Below are 24,969 nucleotides of genomic sequence, written 5' to 3' on the forward strand. Positions count from 1 at the left end.
CATAACGTACCAAAAATACGAAAGCTGCGGTCATACCTGACAGCGTCAGATTGCCAGAATTAAAATAAAATGTAACAGAGGTGCAAGCCACTAGGGCTGCCATGTGTCCTCTGCTGCAGTCAACACAAAACTCTTGTGTGACCGCAGCTTTCGTAGTTTTTGGTACGGTATGCTGTAACATTTAGTTTTAATTTTGTTCGAAGAAGGTGTCCCTTGTGCCACCGAAACCTAGGCCACAAATTAATTGTGTTCGCGACTGAGGGCTGTGTTTTTCAAAATTTTGTATTATGCAACAGTCGCTGATTAACAGGCATGTTAAAAACATGTATATGCATATTTTGCATTTTTCCACTCCAACCTTACCTATGGAACTCTTCTACTGGATAACTACCCCATCTCAAAAATTATATTCAAGTGGCAAAAAAAGATTATCAGATGTATAGCAGCACTTATTCCAAGATAATCTTGTAAAAAGCACTTCAAAGAGGTCATTTTATGACAACCCGTAGTCTCTACGTGTATAGTTGCCTTCTCAGTGTTAAAGAGAATTTAAATAATTTCAACCTTAGGATGTCTGTACACGATGAAAACACAAGAACCTGACAGTCTATTGACATACCCTACAGTATGCTAGCTAAGGTTTAGAACAGCAACAAATGTCTAGGTCTCAGACAGACTCTCAAAAACTGCCCATTCTGTTCTCTATAACACATTTAAGATTTTTAGAACTGAATCGTTTCAGAAGGAAGCATACTACTCCATAAAAGAGTATGAGGAATCAGATTTAAGTGATAAAGTTCTGACTACTGTCATATTAAGTTGTAGCACATCGCTGGTTCCTACATATATAATTTTCACATTACATGTAACAATGCGTCACTGATGTAAATATCATGAAATTTTTAAGTCTCTTAGCTTTATATGTAAATAATTACACTAATAACATGTAAAATGTTCGAAGGTGAATAAATTCTAAATTCTGAATATTAATTACATGCTTTTTCTTTTTCTCTGCTCATGAAACAAACTTTGTAACTTCTTTTAAATAATGGGAATAGCGGTAACAGTTTTCTTACTGAAGAAGTACGAAGGAATATTTGGACACTTGCCCTGAGAAGGAAGAACTTTAATGTAAACGACCACACATAGCTACACTGCAGAAAAGTTTTCGCCTGAGAGCTTTGTCACTTGAGACTTTCTATACCGGAACGACACTCAGGTCTTATGTACTGTCATGATATTTTTCTTTTATTTTCCTCCACATTTAGCACCTAAAGAACAAAATATGAGGGAATCAACAATTCAAAGAAATACGCAAGAACCGTCACTTGCATCGGACAAAGAGGTGTAAGGTACATTTTTTCGTACTTTTACCATTATGACGTGATAGATAAAATCGGAAGTCCTTCCTTGCAACAGCATAAAAAAAATCACACGTATTATTGAGAAATCTCCTGAAAACTAAATGCTTCCTACCAAACTTGTGCTCCTTTGGAAGCGGTGAACCAAATGCACAATGTAGCAAAAACAGAAAGTTTCAAATGGCTCTGAGCACTATGGGACTTATCAGCTATGGTCATCAGTCCCCTAGAACTTAGAACTACTTAAACCTAACTAACCTAAGGACATCACACAACACCCAATCATTACGAGGCAGAGAAAATCCCTGACCCCGCCGGGAATCGAACCCGGGAACCCGGGCGCGGGAAGCGAGAACGCTACCGCACGACCACGAGCTGCGGACAGAAAGTTTAGTGAAGAATATATAATTCCGAAGATCGTAAAAAATTATTAGGCGAAATAAGTGTAAAGATAATATTTCAAACTTTGTTTATTATCCTTTCATTTGATGGAAACATCACAATAATATTGAAAATTCTGCAGATATTATGTACATTGCAGTGCTATGCTTACAGAACTTGTACAATAGGTCACTCAGTTGTCAATGTCAATCTTGGTTTCAGTTACTAATGAGAAAAATTGCAACTGTCAGATTCATTTCGCACAGCGTGTAGTGACAGTCATTAGACTTTATTGGTTCAAATGGCTCTGAGCACTATGGGACTTAACACTTAGGTCATCAGTCCCCTAGAACTTAGAACTACTTAAACCTAACTAACCTAAGTACATCACACACCGAGGCAGGATTCGAACCTGCGACCGTACCAGTCGCGCGGTTCCGGACTGCGCGCCTAGAACCGCTAGACCACCGCGGCCGGCATTAGACTTTATTCCACCCGTCACGTGACTTAGATGAAGGTTTCGAACCTCAACACAGCAGCGATGGATGTGTTACGGCATGAAGTGAAGCGCCGGCATGCCAGTCGGGAACGAAAGAACAGAGAAGGCCGTAAGAATACGCCAGCCAATCGCACGCTGACCAGACATCCCTCCAGGACAACAACGCGACAGCAGCGGTCCCTATGCGAAGAGAATACAACAGCTGCGCCCGATTGGTCGTGGTCAGTTGAAGAGCAACTTCAAGATTAGGCACTTGTATAGCAGCGACTACTTTGTTAACGTCTATGTAACACGGACTTGGGAATTGTTATACTGAAGAGATTTCTTGTTTTGTCTGTCGCCCTTTACTTGTGACACATCTGTGTAACACAAAGTTAAGTGTTGTATCTATTCATTTTGTAATAAAACTCATTAATACGATTTGTTTGAATGTTGTCTAGCGATCCGAGTAAGCAGGTTTCCTAGACACCCCATAATGGACGACTAGGCAGAATTTTAACAGGATGGGTATGCGATCTACGGTCTATAGGTAAAATACTGCACAATAATGCTTATCGACGGCATAATTCTGATATTGTGCAATATATTTTGAAGGTTTCTGATGCCCTCTGTTGTATTGCGCAGCCTCTCAGTCTAATCCAAACACATTCATTATCGCTGCACAACCGAAAATACGGTGCCATAATACTGGTCGCCAAGGGGCCTCTTATGGCACATTCTTTGTCGTCGCAGAATCTTGAAGGTTTCCGTTTCACACGTTCCACTCAATCCGAAACCAGAAAGGTCACACTCAGTTTAAGGAACAATGTTACAGTTTGTGACTATATGGAATTACGGTGGTGGTGGTTAGTGTTGAACGTCCCGTCGACAACGAGGTCATTAGAGACGGAGCGCAAGCTCGGGTTAGGGAAGGATTGGGAAGGAAATCGGCCGTGCCCTTTCAAAGGAACCATCCCGGCATTTGCCTGAAACGATTTAGGGAAATCACGGAAAACCTAAATCAGGATGGCTGGAGACGGGATTGAGCCGTCGTCCTCCCGAATGCGAGTCCAGTGTGCTAACCACTGCGCCACCTCGTTCGGTATATGTGGAATTACCTTCTACATCTACATATACACGGTGGTCGGAAATTAATGTTACAAACTTCTAGGGCTTGTAGAGGGGAGTGAGTACATCGTATTTTGAATAGGAACCCATGTCCGGAAACGTCACCCAACGAGGCTACAGAGCGTCAAAGTTATAGGCGCGGGCTTCTGTAAATGTACGTATACACGAGGTGACTCCGTGATGATGTTACATACTTTCTAGGACGATGAAGAACGATAAATGTATTAATTTGACGTAATGATCCCTGTACCGGAAACGAACGAGTCGAAAGTCATAAACGAAAACCGTTCTGAAACCTCTGACAGTTGAATACATGTACAGTTCTTGTGTTGCGAAGAGTGTAGAGTTGGTAAATTTCAGAGGTGGTAGTATGGACGAAAACAAGAAAAAATGTCCAATAAACGTGGGCTTTAAAGTGCGTACCTTAACAGCTATGAACACTTGCTCAATAGAGGAGATGTTTCACGTTAGTCAAGATGAAAGAATGGTCATAGCTCCTCAGGTATGCATTTTAGAGCCCACGTTTATTGGACATTTTTTCTTGTTTTTGTCCATTCTACCACCTCTGAAAGTTACCAACCCTACACTCTTTGCAACACAAGAATCGGTACATGTATTCAACTGTCAGAGGTATCAGAACGGTTTTCGTTTATGACTTTCGACTCGTTCGGGGATCCTTACTCCATCATCCTAGAAATTATGTAACATCATCACGGAGTCACCCCGTGTATACGTACATTTTCAGACGCCCGCGCCTATAACGTTGACGCTCTGTAGCCTCGTTGGGTGACGTTTCCGGACATGGGTTCCTATTCAAAATACGATGTACTCACTCCCCTCTACAAGCCCTAGAAGTCTGTAACGGGAATTTCCGATCACCCTGTATACTCCTCAAGCTACTGTCGCGTACATGGCGGAGAGTACATCGAACCAATAGTATGGATTTTTTTTTCCTGTTCCATTAGCGTATTGAGCGAAGGAAAAAAATACCGATTAGCTGGCTCTGTACGTGCCCTAATCTCTCTTATCTTATCCTCATGATCCCTGCGTGAGATATACGACAGTATAAGCGTAATGGTCGCACAGTCTTCTACGAATACAGGTTCTCTAAATTTACCCACCAAAGTATCACGAGAAGCACGTCGTCTTTCTTCCAAGGATTTCCATCCATATGCCACATCGTTAACAGCTTTCGAATGGACTATACCGACCTGCTGCCATTCCAGGAGTGCGTCTTTGAATTCTTTCGATGCGTGTTGTCCTGTCTTCTTCCTAAGGAACCAAAACGCCTGAGTAACACTCTAGAATTGGTCGCACCATCGTCTTATATGCGATTTCTTTTACAGATTGGCTCTGAGCTCTGAGCACCATGGGACTGAACTTCTGAGGTCATCAGTCCCGTAGAACTTAGAGCTACTTAAACCTAACTAACCTAAGGACATCACACACATCCATGCCCGAGGCATGATTCGAACCTGCGACCGTAGCGGTCGCGCAGTTCCAGATTCTAGCACCTAGAACCGCTCGGCCACTCCGGCCGGGTTTTACAGATGCATTTATTTTCCCGGAACTCTCCCATCAAATCTAAGTTTTCTATTCGCCTTCCCTGATTCTGACTTTATGTGATCTTCCCATTCCTTACCGTTTATTAGTACTATCCTTAAAACTTATTCTATGTGACGTGCTCAGGATGTTCACCACTGATCTCATAATCAGATACCGTCTCGTTCTCTTCCCGCGTTATAGGCACTGTTAATACATTTTCCCACTGTTAGACAAGACAGTCAATACCTTCACAGAAAAATGTTTGCGGCTGCCTACGGAACCATGATTATACCCAGGCCTGAACTTCTTCTTCCGAAGTAAATCGAGGACCACGAATGTCTTTCTTCAGGGCCCCAAAAATATGAACAACGCACGGGGAGTGGTCGGAACAGTATGGAGGATGTGTAAGAACTTCCCAGTGAAACTTCTGCAGCGTAGTTAGAAACAGCAGACACGCCAGCTCTGGAAAAATCATGCTTATATTTTTCTTTGACTGTAAGGGTCCGCTGCTCATTGACTTTCTGGAACACTGCGCCACAAGTAACGTACTTGCAGGACACTGCCCGTCCACATGTGGCCAAGGTCGTTTTGACTATGCTGCAGAAGTTTCGCTGGGAAGCCCTTACACAGCCTTCATACATTAACCATCTCTCGCCGTGCAGTAATACAAAAGAAATACTATTACTCTGTAAAGAGCCACTGGATACTGCGGCTCCCTTATATCAAAATACGTAGAAAATGTTCCTGAACCACTTCAGAATTCATTGTTTCGGACGAAGAGATGGACGTGTGGCTACAATCTTGATTCCGTAGGCAACCTCAAACATTTTTCCATAAGGGCATTGACCGTCTTGTCTCACAGAGGTATAAACGTATTAACAGTAACGAGGATTACATTTGAAATAATAAACATTTTACTTACTTTTATCCATCTGTCTCGTTTCCACTTAAAATGGAAATTTGTGGTAGTTCCTCTGTGTGTGTGTGTGTGCGTGTGTGTGTGTGTGTGTGTGTGTGTGTGTGAATTCCTAAAGGACCAAACTGCTGAGGTCATCGGTCCCTAGACTTACACATTACTTAAACTAACTTAAATTACCTTATGCTAACAACAACACACACACCCATGCCTGGGGGAGGACTCGAACCTCCGACGGGGGGAGCCCCGCGAACCGTGACAAGACGCTTTATGAATCGCCTAGAAGAAAACGATTTACTGAAAAATATTCCCTTTCTCTCACTTTTCATGGTTATTACTTCTTAGTTGTTATTGTTAGCTGTTGCTGTAATTTTAGATGGAGGGTAATTTTGAAGGGTAGTTGTCATGGATAAAGTACTAATTCAGGGGTTGGACAAAAATAAAGAATCGCCAAAAACACAACACATTACCATGCCTAATGAGGTGTAGGAAAATCGTTGACACTCAACACAGCTTCCAGTCGTCTAGGAATGAAAGGATTCAAGGGAATCTTATATCAATCTCCTTGGAAAATAGTGCCACGTTCAGGTAACGCTGATGGATGTGGATGGCGATCACGCGCCCTTCTCTCTAAAGCAGACCAAAGGCTCGATAACATCAAGATTGCTGACTGTGGTGACCAGCAGAGATGCAACGATTCATCCTCGTGCTCACAAATCCAGTCTTGGACGATGCAAACTGTGTGAACAAGGCCGCTGACGTCTTGGAACAGAACATCACCAACGTGGAACAAACAATGTACCATGGCATGTACCTGATCAGGCAAAATAGTCTCATACTCCTTGGTAGTAATGCGACCTTGCAGTGTAACCATGAAACCCATAGAATAACACGATATGGCTGCCCAAATCATCGCCGAACCCCCGCCATGTTCACTCATGCGACGCAAACTCAGCCAGAAGCTGGAAACGGTGTGCGACCGAATGATATTCTTCCATTGCTACATAGTCCAGATTTTATGGCTTTTGGATCAGGTTTTCCTCTTACGGTACGCCCCGATAACAGACTCTCTTTCATGGCTGTAAACGCTAATTTCTCGCCTATACAAAACTACACTTAGCCTTTACTAATCATATTTCTCTCATTCCACTCGCAAAGATACTACGAGGTGCATTCAAGTTCTAAGGCCTCCGATTTTTTTCTAATTAAATACTCACCCGAAATCGATGAAACTGGCGTTACTTCTCGACATAATCGCCCTGCAGACGTACTCATTTTTCACAACGCTGACGCCATGATTCCATGGCAGCGGCGAAGGCTTCTTTAGGAGTCTGTTTTGACCACTGGAAAATCGCTGAGGCAATAGCAGCACGGCTGGTGAATGTGCGGCCACGGAGAGTGTCTTTCATTGTTGGAAAAAGCCAAAAGTCAGTAGGAGCCAGGTCAGGTGAGTAGGGAGCATGAGGAATCACTTCAAAGTTGTTATCACGAAGAAATTGTTGCGTAACGTTAGCTCGATGTGCGGGTGCGTTGTCTTGGTGAAACAGCACACGTGCAGCCCTTCCCGGACGTTTTTGTTGCAGTGCAGGAAGGAATTTGTTCTTCAAAACGTTCTCGTAGGATGCACCTGTTACCGTAGTGCCCTTTGGAACGCAATGGGTAAGGATTACGCCCTCGCCGTCCCAGAACATGGACACCATCATTTTTTCAGCACTGGCGGTTACCCGAAATTTTTTTGGTGGCGTTGAATCTGTGTGCTTCCATTGAGATGACTGGCGCTTTGTTTCTGGATTGAAAAATGGCATCCACGTCTCATCCATTGTCACAACCGACGAAAAGAAAGTCCCATTCATACTGTCATTGCGCGTCAACATTGCTTGGCAACATGCCACACGGGCAGCCATGTGGTCGTCTGTCAGCATTTGTGGCACCCACCTGGATGACGCTTTCCGCATTTTCAGGTCGTCATGCAGGATTGTGTGCACAGAACCCACAGAAATGCCAACTCTGGAGGCGATCTGTTCAACAGTCTTTCGGCGATCCCCCAAAACAATTCTCTCCACTTTCTCGATCATGTCGTCAGACCGGCTTGTGCGAGCCCGAGGTTGTTTCGGTTTGTTGTCACACGATGTTCTGCCTTCATTAAACTGTCGCACCCACGAACGCACTTTCGACACATCCATAACTTCATCACCACATGTCTCCTTCAATTGTCGATGAATTTCAATTGGTTTCACACCACACAAATTCAGAAAATGAATGATTGCACGCTGTTCAAGTAAGGAAAACGTCGCCATTTTAAGTATTTAAAACAGTTCCCATTCTCGCCGCTGGCGGTAAAATTCCATCTGCCGTACGGTGCTGCCATCTCTGGGATGTATTGACAATGAACACGGCCTCATTTTAAAACAATGCGCATGTTTCTATCTCTTTCCAGTCCGGAGAAAAAAAAATCGGAGGCCTTAGAACTTGAATGCACCTCGTAGAAAGATACAGGCCGGCACGGTACCTCAGCGTGTTCAGTCAGAGTGCCGGTTGACCTCTTTAATAAAAAACTGAGTGGAAGGTTCAACAGACGAACTTGAACAAACAGATGTCATGTGACGTCCTCAAAGACCAAACACAGCGATCAACAACGAACAAAATGAAAAAAAAAAAAAAGATAGCTGAGTGGTCAGCGCGGCAGTCTGTCACGCCAAGGGGCCCGGGTTCGATTCCCATCTGGGTCGGAGATTTTTCTCTGCTCAGGGACTGGGTGTTGTGTTGTCCTCATTATCATTTCATCATCATCAGTGGAAGGTAATGGGAAACCACCACTGGAATCACCTCCCTAGACGCTCATCCGGTGGACCTTTCTGACGAGGCTTCCCACATGACAAGACCTGCCGTAAGGCAGATCACAAAGTTTTTCCTCTTACGGGCAATTGCACCACTGACGAGCGATTTTGGAATTTCAGCTCGTCCTGCACTTCCCAGTTTATGGGGTTCCCTTCTCGTTGTTTTGGCACTGAAGGATTCGCGACTGCGACCGTTGGCTCTACAATGACTTTTGCATCTGTCGTCCCCCCCTTTTTTCTGTTGTCACAACCCTCTTCAATGACCGTCCGTTACATACACTCTGAACACACAATTTCATCTGCACTGTAACTTAGCGGATGTTTTTCCGTTTTTCCTTCAAATGGCTCTAAGCACCATGAGACTTAACATCTGAGGTTATCAGTCTCCTAGACTTAGAAACTACTTAAACCTACTAACCTAAGGACATCACACACATCCATGCCCGAGGCAGGATTCAAACCTGCGACCGTAGCAGCAGCACGGTTCCGGACTGAAGCGACTAGAACCGCTTGGTAACAGCGGCCGGTCCGCCTCTCCTGTATACAGTAAAATCTTCAATGCGGTGCCTCTTGAAACACCAAATACTTCAGCTCCCGCGGTTAAGGAAACACCCACGATTCTGCCGCACTCTCTCGAAGATTCCTGGTGTCTGTTGTACAACGACACAGGCAGCTTGAACGAAGTTCTAACACTTGCACGGAGTGACATTTGCACGGGGTGACACTTGCACGGAGCGCTAAGAAGTCTCTAGCAGTTCCACACATCTGCTCGTACGAGCTGGCTAGCGCTCACACCACAGCAGTAACCTACCACATACTGCTTCAGGATGGCCCATTGTCGCGTTTCGTGGCAAAACACTGAAGTGCCAAAGAAACTCGTATAGGCATGCATATTCAAATACATACTTATGTAAACAGACAGAATACTGCGCTGCGGTCGGCAACGCCTAAATAAGACAACAAGAGTCTGGTGCTGTTGTTAGATGGGTTACTGCTGCTACAATGGCAGGTTATCAAGATATAAGTGAGTTTGATCGTGGTGTTACAGTCGGCGCACGGGCGATGGCACACGGCATCTACGAGGTAGCGATGAAGTAGGGATTTTCCCGTACGACAATTTCACGAGTGTACCGTGAATATCGGGAATCCGGTAAAACATCAAATCTCCGACATCGCTGAGTTCGGAAAAAACATCCTGCAAGAACGAGACCAACTATGACTGAAAAGAATCGTTCAACGTAACAGAAGTGCAACCGTTCCGCAAATTGCTACAGATTTCAGTTCTGGGCCATCAACAAGTGTCAGCGTGCCAACCATTCGACGAAACATCATCGATATGGGCTTTCGGAGCCGAAAGCCCACTCGTGTACCGTTGACGACTGCACGACACAAACCTTTACGCCTCGCCTGGGCCAGTCAACACCGACATTGTACTGTTGATGACTGGAAACATGTTGCCTGGTCGGACGAGTCTCGTTTCAAATTGTATAGAGCACATGGACGTGTACAGGTATGGAGACAACCTCATGAATCCATGGACCCTGCATTAAGCTGGTGAATGCTCTGTAATGGTGTGGGGCGTGTGCAGTTGGAGTGACGCAGGGCCCCTGGTACGTCTAGATGCGGCTCTGACAGGTGACACGTACATAAGCATCCTGTCTGATCATCTGCATCCATTCATGTCCATTATGCATTCCGACGGACTTGAACAATTCGAGCAGGACAATGCGACACCCCCCACGTCCAGAATTGTTACAGAGTAGCTCCAGGAACACTTCTGGGTTTAAACACTTCCGCTGGCCAGCACATTCCCCAGCTATGAACATTATTGGGATGCCTTCCAACGTGCTGTTCAGAATAAATCGCCACCCACTCGTACTCTTACGGATTTGTGGACAGCCCTGCAGGATTCAGGGTGTCAGTTCCCTCCAGCAATACTTCGGATATTAGCCGAACCCATGCCACGTGCGTTGTGGCACTTCTGCGTGATCGCAGGGGCCCTGCACGATATTAGGCACGTATACGAGTTTCTTTGGCTCATCATCGTATTTTTAAGACTGTTTTATTGCTGAAAAATGACAATGACATTCAACATCTCTTTTAACATTTTGATGTTGCAAGGAAGGGGGGGAAGGGGCAGCTAAGTAAGGAGGATGGTATTTCTTACGACTGTTGCAGCCTTATGATCACAACCATTTTAGGACGAAATTTAAATAAACAAATTTTAGTGCGTTACCAAAAAAATGGTTCAAATGTCTCTGAGCACTATGGAACTTAACTTCTGAGGTCACCAGGCCCTAGAACTTAGAACTACTTAAACCTAACTAACCTTAGGACATGACACACACCCACGCCCGAGGCAGGATTCGAACCTGCGACCGTAGTGGTCCTGCGGTTCCAGACTGTAGAGCCTAGAACCGCACGGCCACCCATGCCGGCAGTGCGTTACCATTTTATTTAAAAGTTAAACATAAAAACACAGAATGTCAATGAATATTATTTATACTTTTCACTAAAGGTCCAATGTCTTTTACAACTTTTAAATTAATTCTAATTTGAAGACAAGCTCTTAAGTTGAAGTCTGCCAGTGAGCTTCTGTGGGTGTATTTGGTTCTCTTCGTTGCGAAAAAAAGCAGTATCTGCATGTAAGTCTGAACATCGACATGATAGCTGCAGACTTGTAAAGTGGGGAATATTTAGATTGATGAAACAGAAGTCTACAGGACTCGTTTTACTATGAAACTAAATTCACAAACTTCACACAGTAGGTGTATAAGTTGTAACTGCAGCCGAGTTTCCAACCTGTCAACATAGCCTGGGAATCCGCGAAACTGCGCAACCCTCTGTAAGTTGAAAAGCATTATGGTAACTTGTGGTAACGGCAGATGCGTTCGTTGAGTGTTCCTGTTGGAAGCAAAAATGTATTTTCATAGTGAAAATATTGGAAAAATTATTGAGACGTTTATTTCTCTGCTTCTCCGCTTATGATTAATACTTTCTTCAGTCATGCCGCTTACAAGCGTTCTTTTTTCCGCGTCGGCTTCTAGCTGTTTATTTTCCACGTAACCATAATCTTTTGCATGGAATCTATTGTTGTAAACTGAATTTTTTTATTTGCGTTCAAAGTTCCAAGAACATTAATAGAACACTAAGAGTATCAAGACACCTTCACATACAATAAACATATAGACTAGATATCCTGGACTGATACGTTGACGTCGAAGTGTCTGACCGCTCTGAAGTTCCTAACCCGAGTATCATTTTACTTTCTCTTACCCTTTCAAAACAGCTTCTCTCAATTTTGAGAAGAGACTACACTCTAAAACTTCAATGTTTTTTTAAAAAAATTAATGGCTAGTTTACATCTTTAGAGTGTTTATTCTTAGATCCCAAAACGATTTGGCTGTATTCAGATTACAAGTACGTCTAAGAAATGTTTGAAACACGGATTGCGTAAGAGGCTGTGGCACACTTAAAGATGCCCAAGATAATTTTCTATCTCCATCAGACAGAACCGTCTTTACTCGGAACTTGGCATACACTCAAACTGGAAAAAACAAGTTGCAAGAACTTCAGAGAAACTGAAGCGAAACAATTGGCAGCCAAAATATCCACGGGTGTGCTGCCGGTCTGTAGTGTCCAACGGGCACAATATTTCGGCGATCATACATGTCGCCATCATCAGGTGAACTGACGGACTGAGCTCCTGTGAACGTGCCGGCACGGAGATCCGTACGCTATGGCTGCTCAGAGGGAACTGGGTTCGGTCGCGGCGGCGGCTGATTTAAATACCCTCCGCCCGCGGCGCGCTCCCTCCGCCGTCCGCGCCCCGCGCCACGGTCGCGCGGTGGAACAGATTGCGACGGCGTCTGAGATGACGTCGGAGTGATGGCTCTGTCCGCCGTGGTCGTCACAACTATACGTTTGCTCGATTTACTCTTGATTAACCCGATCGCTGGTTCCCAAGCCTTGCTAAGATTATAGCCACAGTCACGGTTTATGAGGTCGTCATTGGTGCGAATTTCGATGGCCTCTCTAACAACGCTGTCCCAGTATCTCGACGTCTGTACCAGAATCCTCGTGCGGTCATATTCCATGGCGTGATTTTCCGACAAACAATGTTCAGCGACCGCCGACTTGCTTGGATACATCAGGCGAGTGTGCCTCTGGTGTTCACGGCATCGATCCTCGACGGTACGCATCGTCTGACCAATATACGACTTGCCACATTGACACGGAATCTGGTACACGCCAGCCTTCCTCAAACCGAGGTCATCTTTGGCGCTCCCCACCAGTGCACACCCGTGGATATTTTGACTATCAAATACGCCGGGAGAAACTCAAGAATCACAATTGGCAGCCAGTCGTTGGAAATCAATTCCTTTACTTGTTGACTGTGTAAACATAAATTTAGGGAATACACTGAAGTCCTTCAGTATAGTGAACAAGCTCCAAGAAAACAGGTATTGGCCTACTATCAGATATCCCTCCTACCGCACTTCCTCAAGGAGACTGAGAGTGGATTTTTATTTAAAAAATTCAAGAAAAAGAAGAAAAAGGCTACCCTGATCTTGAAATTACAAGAAAAAGCGTCATATAAAGAGGAAGGAAAACGTTGTGGTGGCGGTGAACTATAATGGGTATGTATCTTGCTGTAACATTCATTTTTTGATAAAATGTTAAAATACTTTTTACCATAAGTTTGTCTCTCGAAGCTCACTTTAAATGTTCAAATGCGTGTGAATTCCTAAGGGTCGAAACTGCTGAGGTCATCGGTCCCTAGACTTACACACTACTTAAACTAACTTACGCTAAGAACATCAACACACGCACCCATGCCCGAGGGAGGACTCCAACCTCCGGCGTGAGGGGCCGCGCAATGCATGCATCGCGCCTCAAACCATGCGGCCACTCCGCGCGGCCGAAGCTCAGTGCCAACGTCTTTATCATAAATATTAACCAGTCTGAATGAATTTTTGCAGAAAGTAGCCTTATCGTGTTAGCATACTTCTATGAATTAATATTATCTAAAGTGTAATTTATTTACTTTTATCATCACATTTATGTACCGATAATTAAAGAAAATTTAAGGCTGAAATTTTAAATAAACGCTGAAAACAAATTATTAATATTTCTCGTAGAAAGCATATACAGAACTGTTAAACTATGTCTTGTGACTGTACCTACACAATCTGACATGTGAAAATTGTGGTGTAAATACCAAAAGTTGGTTTTCAAGAATATCATTAAAATCAAATTAAATACTCGAAACTCGAAAACCAATGAAGTTATGGACTATGAGTATTGCTATACCTTTACATAATAGACACGATTTTAAAATTTGGTTGCTGTCGGCAAAGCAGAAGAAAAGTTAAATTTATGGGTGGAGTCTCCCGTTAGGCACTGCGCCGTAACTAAGGCTACGCCGAACCTATTTATGGTCATTCCTCTGAAGGCAGAACATTGTTTGCACCTCTCCTGCGCTACCAGTCGGCCGTAACGACGTCTAACCGTCCCATTTTTCAGCGAGCGCTCACCACAGGCGGCGAGCCATGGCGAGCGCTCTTTGCCGGCACGGTAGCTCAGCATGCTCGGTCAGGGAGTTAGCTACCCTCTGTAATAAAAAACAAACTGCCCTAAACGGGTGTCATCGGATGTCCGGCCCGAACAAATTCAACGAACAATACAGCACAAAATGAGATCCAAAAAAAGAAAAAAAAAATAAATAAAAACTCCTGGACACATCCTCAACTGGCCTCCTATAGTCTACGACTTGTGTTCCTAGAAATTAGCTTTAACGTATGTTGAAAGGATGCAAAACTGTGACCAGTCACTCATTTACAATAGTTTATTTTGACTTTACCAGTTTCATGCCGGTTTACGTACCTTCTAACGGAGAGATAAAGTATGCATTTAATTGTATGTCATTTGCCTGCGTTTCCGATGCAAAGACTTTGTATTCAGTGTCTGCGCATGCAGATTTTGATTCTAAGAACCTCTCAAGGCGAATGCTGTGAATATTCCCTAGAAAAGGCTTCGCCCTTGAGAGAGTCCTGTTAATTAGGGAATATTTGCAAATTTAAAGAGATATTTAGCCGACTTTGTGTCGTTTTCAGGGAAGAGCACGAAGAAGTAGTTTCTTTCTGTCTCCCATTAAATTAATTTACAATCCTTACAAGATTGCAAGTGATTGTATTAAACTACTTTTTAAAGCTTACAAATTTTTCAGTGAATCTGGCGTTTTCTTCGTCTTTGTAACTTCTGTGCGCAAGCCACACAAGTCAGAAATGATTTTAAGTTTCAATCAGCTTGGAGTTTCTATAAAGCCTTTGCAACCATTTCGTCAGTTTTAGTTTCTGACGCTTTTTTCCCATCAAAGTTTAAAATTAGCGGATCAAATTGGTGGCCGTGCTACTCTGAATATTCTCGAAGATTTTTCACTAATGAGTAAACATTCGGATGAACTTCTGATATAATGTATTTATTCTTCGGGTCCATTCTTCTGAGACATCATTAATGCGATGGCCCCTTCCACTGCAATTTCACATCTATATTGGCACATGGCATCAAGGCACTGGCCCAAAAAAATATTCATAAAAGTGATGAAGCTTTTGGTTTTCAGGCGTGCTCTCCTGAATATACAAACAGCCACCGTCCAAATTTCTAGGAAAGGTATGTTAGAGCAGAAAACATTGTTATGTGACAGAATAAAAAATGGTTCAAATGGCTCTGAGCACTATGGGACTCAACTGCTGAGGTCATTAGTCCCCTAGAACTTAGAACTAGTTAAACCTAACTAACCTAAGGACATCACAAACATCCATGCCCGAGGCAGGATTCGAACCTGCGACCGTAGCGGTCTTGCGGTTCCAGACTGTAGCGCCTTTAACCGCACGGCCACTTCGGCCGGCGGTGTGACAGAATATTTCCTCGTTTTTCTTATAGACTGGAACGAGACCGAAACACTGAACTTATTTCCACAAACATTGATTAAAATAATAATTGCGACCTTGGACGATGGCAATTTCGAAATCCATTACCAAGGGTGCAGGGTTCTATCCAAGCACCTTATTTTTAATAGCTTTAAAAAAAGTTCGTATGTTTCGCGCTTTTTATTTCGCATCAAAGGGTAAGCAACTGGAATTATGTTTGTTTGCGCCCAAGAACTATGAGTATAAACAACTGTCCCAACTGCTTGCTCGAACTCTTGAACGTTCGGTCGGGCAAGAACGATTCGCAGTTTGATAAACACGTTTTCCTCTTTTCAGTGGCACACATAAGTATTCCATCGTTCGGTCCACTGTTACCATCTGCAAGTAAAAAATTCCTACCATCATTCATCAGCAAATTATTTTCTTGAAGAATATTCCTCCGGAACCCGTCGGATCTTGTGTAGTTCACACATTTTTTCGCCTAATGCAACGTAACGATTGTTTCGCACTTATGTGTGAAGGTAGCAATATTAATAAGTCGTATCCTCGGTTGAAGAGCTGCCCTACTTCTCTAAGCATAGAATTGTATAGTTGACTATCGATAGTCGCCTCTCTGCCGAGCGCAGAGCAACAGCGAGGAGACGTGGCGTAGCTCTCGTGGAGCGTGGGCGGAGTGTTGTATTGATCCCGTGGCTGCAGCACATATCTTACGAGCTATGGTGAAGTAATTGAAAATGTTGCTACAAAAGTTTTGCGTTTAATTTCAGTATTCAAGACGCAGTATCAATGTTTAATCAAAAGGTGATGTTTCACGGTTTCGTGTGTCGTATCGGGAGAACAACAATCAACAGCGTCGCGAAGGTTACGGAAAAATAATGTGGACTGATAGGATCCTAATTGCAAATTCTAAGTGAAAGAAACACATTTCGTTTTGTCTGGCTGAATATTACGAGCGCAGGTTCTTTCTCGTTCGTATATCGTACCCGAAATTTTATGGAGCATCCGCGTCGCGATTCGGTCACGCGCACGCTTGTGTTCTAAGCTATTGAATTGTTTAGTACTGTTGGAAGAACTGTGCCAATCGTCGACTGGTAAAACACCCGTTGAACAGTGATTATTTTGTGTTCTATGCACCGTGTTTTTACACTGGATGCCATCATTTAGACAGCAACCTTACACGTCACAACGCACACGTACTAGGAGTACAAATACTGATCACGTCCATTGGTGGATAACGTTAAGTATGAACAGTGCAGCCCCACGCGGTGCGAGTGTTTAACAGAATACAGTGAATTCTACCAGATCATCGTGATATTGTTGGTGTGAATGGCTCCTCTCCGTGCTAGGCAATAGTTATTACAGGAAACATCATAGCAGGCAGCGCAGAGAGCAGCAGATCAACCGCCGCGGGAAGGACCAGGTACGTGGGTTTAGGCACACGGTCGTTAAATATCCAGTCCCATTCCTGCGTCTAAGGAGTGTTGTACAGTCCCGAGTGCTAAAGGCTAGCTTTCATTACCACTGCATGTCTACCCTCTTTCCTCCAGGGCGTGTTACACTCCTACAACGTAAACTGCTGAAACGGTAGCGTCTGTTTCTCTTGCCCGCTTCTTTGCGCTGACTAAATGTTTTCGCACTTCATTTTTTGCTTCATCTGCAAAACAAACGAGGCTTCCTTCCCCTAAAGCTGTTACTTTTTTGTGGATAGTCTTCTTTTGTATTAGTTCTTTATAAAGTTTACACAGCGTCATTAAGGCACTTCTTGTATTTTTGTACAGTCCACTATATAATGATGCCTGCTGTAAATCAGTAAAGACTACCCTTTAGTGGTCTCGGTGAATTCAGTTATCTCAGCCCTAAAACGTGGAACACTACTTGCCAGTCAGAGATCAACAGCCACACTGAACTCTGGGAGAAAGCCACAGACACATACACACACATTATAAACTGGTAGGGGGACAGGGAACTTTGTGCGAGAAATGGGCTTTTGGTCTTCTCCAGAGTACGTCGCAGGGACCGGCTGCCAGGCCGGTGTATCCTACTTCTGGAACACCCTGTCCACTACCTACTGCGTCCTGGGTTCCGCGCAAATGTCAACACATTCCCTCTCCGTATGGCCGAGCAGTTCTAGGCGCTTCAGTCCGGAACCGCGCTGCTGCTGCGGTCGCAGGTTCGAATCCTGCCTCGGGCATGGATGTGTGTGATGTCCTTAGGTTAGTTACATTTAAGTAGTTCTAAGTCTAGGGGACTGATTACCTCAGATGTTAAGTCCCATAGTGGTTAGAGCCATTTGAACCTCTCCGTACAAGTGTCACTCCGTGCAAGTGTCATAAATTCGCCTGGACCCTTTGAAGCAGGTCTTCACCCGTCTCTGTGAGGGTTTCATACACCAACGTCTTGAGAAGTGTGAGATCTGGCGATGGGCCATGGGATAGGATCTCGCCTTCCAATCCAACGATGATGGTAGTGTTGTCTAGGTGCTCGCGGACATTAACATCATAGTGCACTGGTGCATCATTGTGCTGAGACTACACCTTTTCGCAGACAACAAGGCGTACAGTCTCCAAGAACTGTGACAGATTAGGTGATTTGGACAATACCCGCTCATGCGTTGACAAAAAATTGTTGCTGGTGGCCACCGATATGTGTGGCGTGGGGATTGTCATCACTCCAGACACCGCTGTTGTGGGTGGCGAAAACACTATCACGGGTGAATGGAGGCTCATCTGTGAACAAAACAAACTGCACGAGCTGAGTTTTTATACGGCGTAGGCTGTGAATGTCCATAACACAAGAAATATGCAGTTCCAACAATTGGTCCCCTATTTCAAGATAATCAGCTATGGACCCACCATCACCTGTTTCAATTTAATTCAAAAGGTTTGCCGGCTGGAGTGGCCGAGCAGTTCTAAGCGCTACAGTCCGGAACCGCGCACCCGCTACGTCGCAGATTCGATTCCGCCTCGGGCATGGATGTGTGTGGTGTCCTTAGGTTAGTTAGATTTAAGTAGTTCTAGGGGACTGATGACCTCAGAAGTTAAGTCCCATACTGATCAGAGCCACTTTGCACCAAAAGGTTTGAGACACCCTGTATTTTTTTATTCGATAGTCCACTTCTTCTTCTCAAGACGTGTTCAAGAACTGATCACAGTGTACCATTCACGTAAGCATGGCGTTATTAAAAAGGTAATAAAAACTTGTATTTGACTCTCTTGTACTGCACGCAAAGCAAGCACCACTTGCTGGAGCTCTATTTACTTTCTTATTTATTATTTATTCAATCTGGTAAGATAAGGAACATCAGGCACTCTCTTTCATCTGGCCAGGCGCTCTACTTAGTTTACATTGCATATATTATGGTAAGCATGTTATACTAAATTTAGAAGATAAAAGTTATAATAGGAGACATAGAACATATACACACAGTTTATTTTCGCACATGATAAATATAACAATAATTAGGAATTACGGTAAGGTAGGTTTTTAATTGTAAGTGCTAGCAGCAATGGGCATGGATAAAGCGGTGGAGGAGGACGGGAAGACGAATGTGATACACACATTTAATGAATACAATAGAAGGTGAGGTGATTCACATAAAGCGGAAAAGAAAAAGAAACAGAATTGAAAGAAAATAGGAGCATTGGCTTTAATGTTTACAGAGAGAAGCTTGGCCATATACTTTAATTCTGAGGAAAAGCTATGATTGCGACAGAAGGAGATGCTTCAACTTTTTCCGTAGTAGTAACTGCGCACTGAATCGTGCGAAGAGTGCAGGGCAGCTTGTTCCAGACACGAGCAGCAGCGACGGCGAAGAAGTTTGCAGATGTTTTCGTTTTATGAATGGGCACAGCCAGGATACTAGATAAGTGAGACCTTGTGTTTGTATTATAGTAGCACGAAAGGTGTTAAATCTCTGACGCGAGGTACTGGAGTGTTTGCGAACCGAGGCGACAGTGAAGTAAACACAGCGTGTGGTAGTCCCGTAACTTGTCTGGCCGCAACCGTCCTAACGGCGTATATAAAGCACTGACATGGTCATATCGACGAATTTTGCAGATGTAACGAACACATGCATTCATAGTTAGCTCAAACAGTCTTGTGCCTTATCTTATCTTCGAGGTCCTTAACGTGAAATGTACGTTGGCGGCAGTATAATCCTTCAGCAGTCAGCTTTAAATGCCAGGTCTCTCAATTTTCTCAATAGTGTTCCGCAAAAAGAATGTCTTTTTCCCTCCAGAGATTCCCATTTGAGTTCCCGAAGAATCTCCGTAATAGTCGCGTGTTGATTAAACCTACCGGTAACAATACTAGTAGCCCGCCTCAGAATTGCTTTGATGTCTTCCTTTAGTCCGATCTGGTCGGGATCCCAAACATACTAGTAGTAATCAAGAATTGTTCACACTAGTGTTTTATACGCGATCTCCTTTACAAACGAACCTTACTTTTCCAAAATTCTTCCAATGAACCGAAATCGATCATTCGCCTTCCCTACTACCGTCCTTATATGCTCGTTCCCTGGCTGGTTCAAATGGCTCTGAGCACTATGGGACTTAACATCTATGGTCATCAGTCCCCTAGAACTTAGAACTACTTAAACCTAACTAACCTAAGGACATCACACAACACCCAGTCATCACGAGGCAGAGAAAATCCCTGACCCCGCCGGGAATCGAACCCGGGAACCCGGGCGTGGGAAGCGAGAACGCTACCGCACGACCACGAGCTGCGGACGCTCGTTCCCTTTCATATCGTTTTGCAACGTTACGTCTACACATTTAATCGACATGACTGTGTCAAGCAGCACGCTACTAATGCTGTATTCCAACATTACGGAATTGTTTTTCTACTCATCTGCATTAACTTAATTTTTTTAACGTTTACAGCAAGCTGACATTCACACCTGCAACAACTTCTGTCTAAATCATCTTGTATCCTCCTACAGTCACCTTCTCGTACACCACAGCATCATCAGCAAACAGCTGAAAATGGCCAGGCACCCTGTCCGTCAGATCGTTTATGTGTGCAGGGTGAACCACATAAGGATTGCAGCGCATATATTGTGGAAATGGAAAGTGCTATTGATGTGCGGCTTTCACAGAATGAATTAGTAGTTATGGGTTCGTATAATTAGTCAATCAACAGATTGTGATATTACTTAGAAAGTGTATTTTTTGCAAACATGCACTTTTTCCGATGGAACAACCTATTGACATTAACAAACTAAAAGTAGGGTAAATTAAAATGTCAGTGTTGTTTGTTGCGGGATCCTAGTGCGAGTCGTTTCTAAGATATCGTATTTAAAAAGTTCCCACACTGGCACTGGTACAATACTTGTGATAGCACATATTAAAGAAACATTAAAGAACAACACAAGTGCGTACACTAGTTGTGTAGATTCTGGCCAATAACGAGACAATTGACCCTCACAGGTTGTGTTCAAAATGACGACCGGTAGCGGCAATACACGCTTCCTGTCTGGTATGGGACGACTGGTGCACACGTGCTAGCATTTCAGCGAAGATGTCAGAGCAGGCGTCAGTAACACGTCGTTGCATATCGTAGGCTGTACTTGGTATGTCCATATAGACAGGTACTTTCAGCTTTCCCCACAGAAGAAAGACCACGGGCGTCAAATCAGGCGAATGGACCGGCCAAGTTACAGGTCCTCCGTATCCAATCCAACGATTTGGAAACGATTCGTGAAGACATGCTGTAGTTCTTCGTGCACTGTGGGCTGGACAGGCATCATGTTGGTACGACATGTTCCTCCTAGTCTGCAAAGGAAAGTTTTAGTATCCGCGGAAGATGGTCTGTTAAGAGGCTGCGATACTTGTGAGTGTTCAGGGCCCATGAGCTGATGGTTCACTATCCCACACCACACGTTTACATTCCATGAACGATGATGTTCTACCTGACGAAAGCAACGGGGGCTATCAACAGAAAAATACTGCATGGTTCGGCGGTTTACCTGGCCACGATTGGTAAATGTGTCTTCTTCACTAAACAAGATACATGATACATCCGGAGTATCTTGCCTTAAGGCCCATGTACGGAAGTGAACACGGTTCTCATAATCGGTTCTCCATGCAGATCTTGATGGAGAGAGATGTTCAAATGGTTCAAATGGCTCTGAGCACTATGGGACTTAACATCTATGGTCATCAGTCCCCCAGAACTTAGAACTACTTAAACCTAACTAACCTAAGGACATCACACAACACCCAGTCATCACGAGGCAGAGAAAATCCCTGACCCCGCCGGGAATCGGAGAGAGATGTGATAGGGATGAACCTATATTGATGGGCAACGTGTAAGACACATGCCTTACTGATGTCACTTCCTCGTGCGATTGCACTGGAGCTAATGTACGGATCAACTGGAATACGACCTAGAAAATTAATTTCTCCCTCTTCTGTCGTCATTCGTTTCTTTCTTCAAGCTGTAACTCGTTGAAGAGGTTGATAAATATTTACCGAGATAGTTGACGTCTACTGGTATATCTTCCCTCATACACCGTACAAGAAAGAACTGCATTCTTCCTACACTCTCCGTACACCATGAACATGTAGGATTTTTCTGTATTTGTAAATGCCGGCTGGTGTGGCCGAACGGTTCTAGGCGCGTCAGTCTGGAACCGCGCGACCACTACGGTCGCAGGTTCGAATCCTGCCTCGGGCATGGATGTGTGTGATGTCCTTAGGTTAGTTAGGTTTAAGTAGTTCTAAGTTCTAGGGGACTGATGACCACAGATGTTAAGTCCCATAGTGCTCAGAGCCATTTGAACCACACGGACTGTGCGTATAGGGTAATGTTTGTCGTATAGAGCAGTGAGTTTATTAGCCTATACGGTATGTTTGATATTCCTACAGTTGACAATTGGAAACACAGGAAGGGTGCATACCAGTCAATCAGTGAAGCGTCTTCAGTGGAAGGTTTGTGTGAGTAAAGTGTACACCAACGAAGAGAAGACAGAAAAGGTAGAAATTTTATATATTACTTGATCGGAGGTTTTCCCTGTTTCTCGCGTGTACTGCTGGACCAGATTGTCAGAAGTGGGTGACATTTCGGTGGAAAACCGTTGCTCCAATGTACTGGGGGGGTTTATAATTAACTTGCAGCTACTCATGGAGATATAGTGTGGGCTGTAATTATCGTATGGCAGTGAAACTTGGTAGATATGCTAATGCGTTAACCGGCTTATGCTTGAAAAAGATTAGTACCAATTTGGGCCACTAGGTGCAAATCTGGCGCTGTACAGCGTCTCATCGACGTCTCCAGTCCTCGCACTGAACAAACTGTGTAAGCGGCGGTTAAGAATAAGATCGACATTACGTCTTTCTCACTTGTGTGACCTTTTCTACCCACGTCCCGTCCTTCATCCTACGTATGAAACATTTATATACGTCTTTCTTGCATTCACAGTGTCAGATTCGCACATTGCAAATACAGACATAATGTCTGATGGGATAACCGCAATCAATGGTTTTACAATGTTACTTATAATCCGTCTTGATTGCAAAATGTTTATTCACATGACCGGTTTCGGTTCCTCTAGAACCACCTTCAGATCTGCAATTTCGGTTACAGAACCGAAATTGCAGATCTGAAGGTGGTTCTAGAGGAACCGAAACCGGTCATGTGAATAAACATTTTGCAATCAAGACGGATTATAAGTAACATGAAATTTGCACATGGAGGCCCAAATTGGAACTATTTTTTCCCCTAGTGTAAATCGGTTCCGCATTAACGCATTATAATATCTACCAAGTTTCGGTGCCACACGATAGGTACACGCCACACTGGATACATGTGAGCAGCTGCACTTTAATTATAACCACCTGCTACAGTACTGTGTGCCTCTGTGTAAATAGAAAAATATTGTAATTGCTATCCTGCCAACTTCCATTGTCCATAGATGAGTAGTATTTCTATCTTCTCTTCAGTGGTGTACATCGCACTCGCACAAACCTTTAACTGGAGGCGGTTTACAATGACTGGTGTGTATTTTCGTTGTGTTTCATTTGTTATTGCAACCCCAGCAAGGGGGCGCGTTACGTTATCCCGAGTACTTGCACAAAGAGCTGGTGCAGGGGAGTCAAAGTCAGTTTCGTGTTATGTTTTTAATAATTTCATGTTTACATGAATAATACTCTGTGATAAGTTTTTGAACATGTGTTGAAGAAAGAAAGTGTATTACCGAATGAAAAATGTAAAATGTTAATTAAAAAGGCGTACTGCTGCTCATCTCTCCGTAACGAACGATGTTACAAATAAAGCACTCATGCTGGTCAATGCCCCAACGGTAACTAAGCAACATTTGTTTGATACATTTTTTAAATTTTGCTTCTGGACAAAAAAGTTATTTGGGGTAGTGAAGAGAAGTCGGACACCCTGTATATGACGTGTTGTAAGAACTGACAGCAAAAATGTATGTTCTTTTGCACAACTTGTTTCAAAATGAACTGTATAAAAAAACGGCCAATTTAGTTAGCTAGGTGATGGATCATCAATGAAGACAAATAAATATGCTAAATGCTTTTCAGTGTAGATTTACTAGAACACAAATAAATTGTCTTACTGATCGGTTACAGCTAAGAGGTCATAGAACTGGTAATACAAATACGTAACATGTTACGGGGTTTATAGGCGCCCATCCCGAGGGATTTTGCAGCAGCATCCAGCCCTTGGGCAACGCTGCAGCGGCCTTGCAATTGTAGTTGGCCTGGCAGTCGCTAGGGGCGCGGGGCGCGAGGATAGGCAGTTAGGCACCTGTGTACTTCACCTCAGTCTGTCGCCACGCGGGCCGCGGTCGTGTGCGTCTGCGCCTGCTCTCGCTGATAGCACGCGTTGCTCTCATTTTTTCGCGCTGTTTTTGCCGCAGCGGCTGCAAGTTAGGAGTTTTGTTTTTGAGTACCGTAGCAGAAGTCTTCATGATGTCGTTGTTCCCGATTGTATTATCGTCACGGGTAGTTCTGCAGACTGCTATGTTAGTAATGATGAATACTAGGTACCTCGAGCCTGAACCGACTGCATTCACCCCCGCTCCTCCACTGTCAAGCACGGAGACCATCCAGGGAGGTAAGAAACTGCTTTTAACCAGTATATTCAGGGGGGAAAAAAAAACATTGTGTAGTAATACAAAAAGGCTTCTGAGTGTGCGTAATCTTTCGTAATTCATCTGATCTTTCGTAAAACTATGTTGTTGAACATTATTCAATGATTAGTGGGAGAAGAGTTTGCGTACTTCGTGATGCATGTAACGCTTGTTTTGAAAGTAGCGCGTCAATATTGTAGGTGGCGTGAAGGCAGCTCTAAACAAAACAGTACGCAAGTTCAAAAGCGAATCAAAAACAGTAAGAGTCCTGCTTGCCTGAAAAAACAGATATCCTCA

The 24,969-nt window shown here is 43.8% G+C and overlaps 1 protein-coding gene across 1 annotated transcript in view; it reads left to right on the top strand.

Annotated features, from left to right (window-relative positions):
- The first annotated feature begins 24,395 nt into the window (after positions 1–24,395).
- LOC124556384 (pancreatic triacylglycerol lipase-like) overlaps positions 24,396–24,969 on the top strand; it is a 39,156-nt gene continuing 38,582 nt past the window's right edge. Inside the window, exon 1 of the mRNA XM_047130346.1 lies at positions 24,396–24,656. Coding sequence (XP_046986302.1) covers positions 24,509–24,656 — 148 coding nt within the window. The 5' untranslated portion in view covers positions 24,396–24,508. The remainder of the gene's footprint in view (positions 24,657–24,969) is intronic.

Source organism: Schistocerca americana, chromosome X (genome assembly GCF_021461395.2).
Source record: "Schistocerca americana isolate TAMUIC-IGC-003095 chromosome X, iqSchAmer2.1, whole genome shotgun sequence".
Classification (NCBI taxonomy): Eukaryota; Metazoa; Arthropoda; class Insecta; order Orthoptera; family Acrididae; genus Schistocerca; species Schistocerca americana.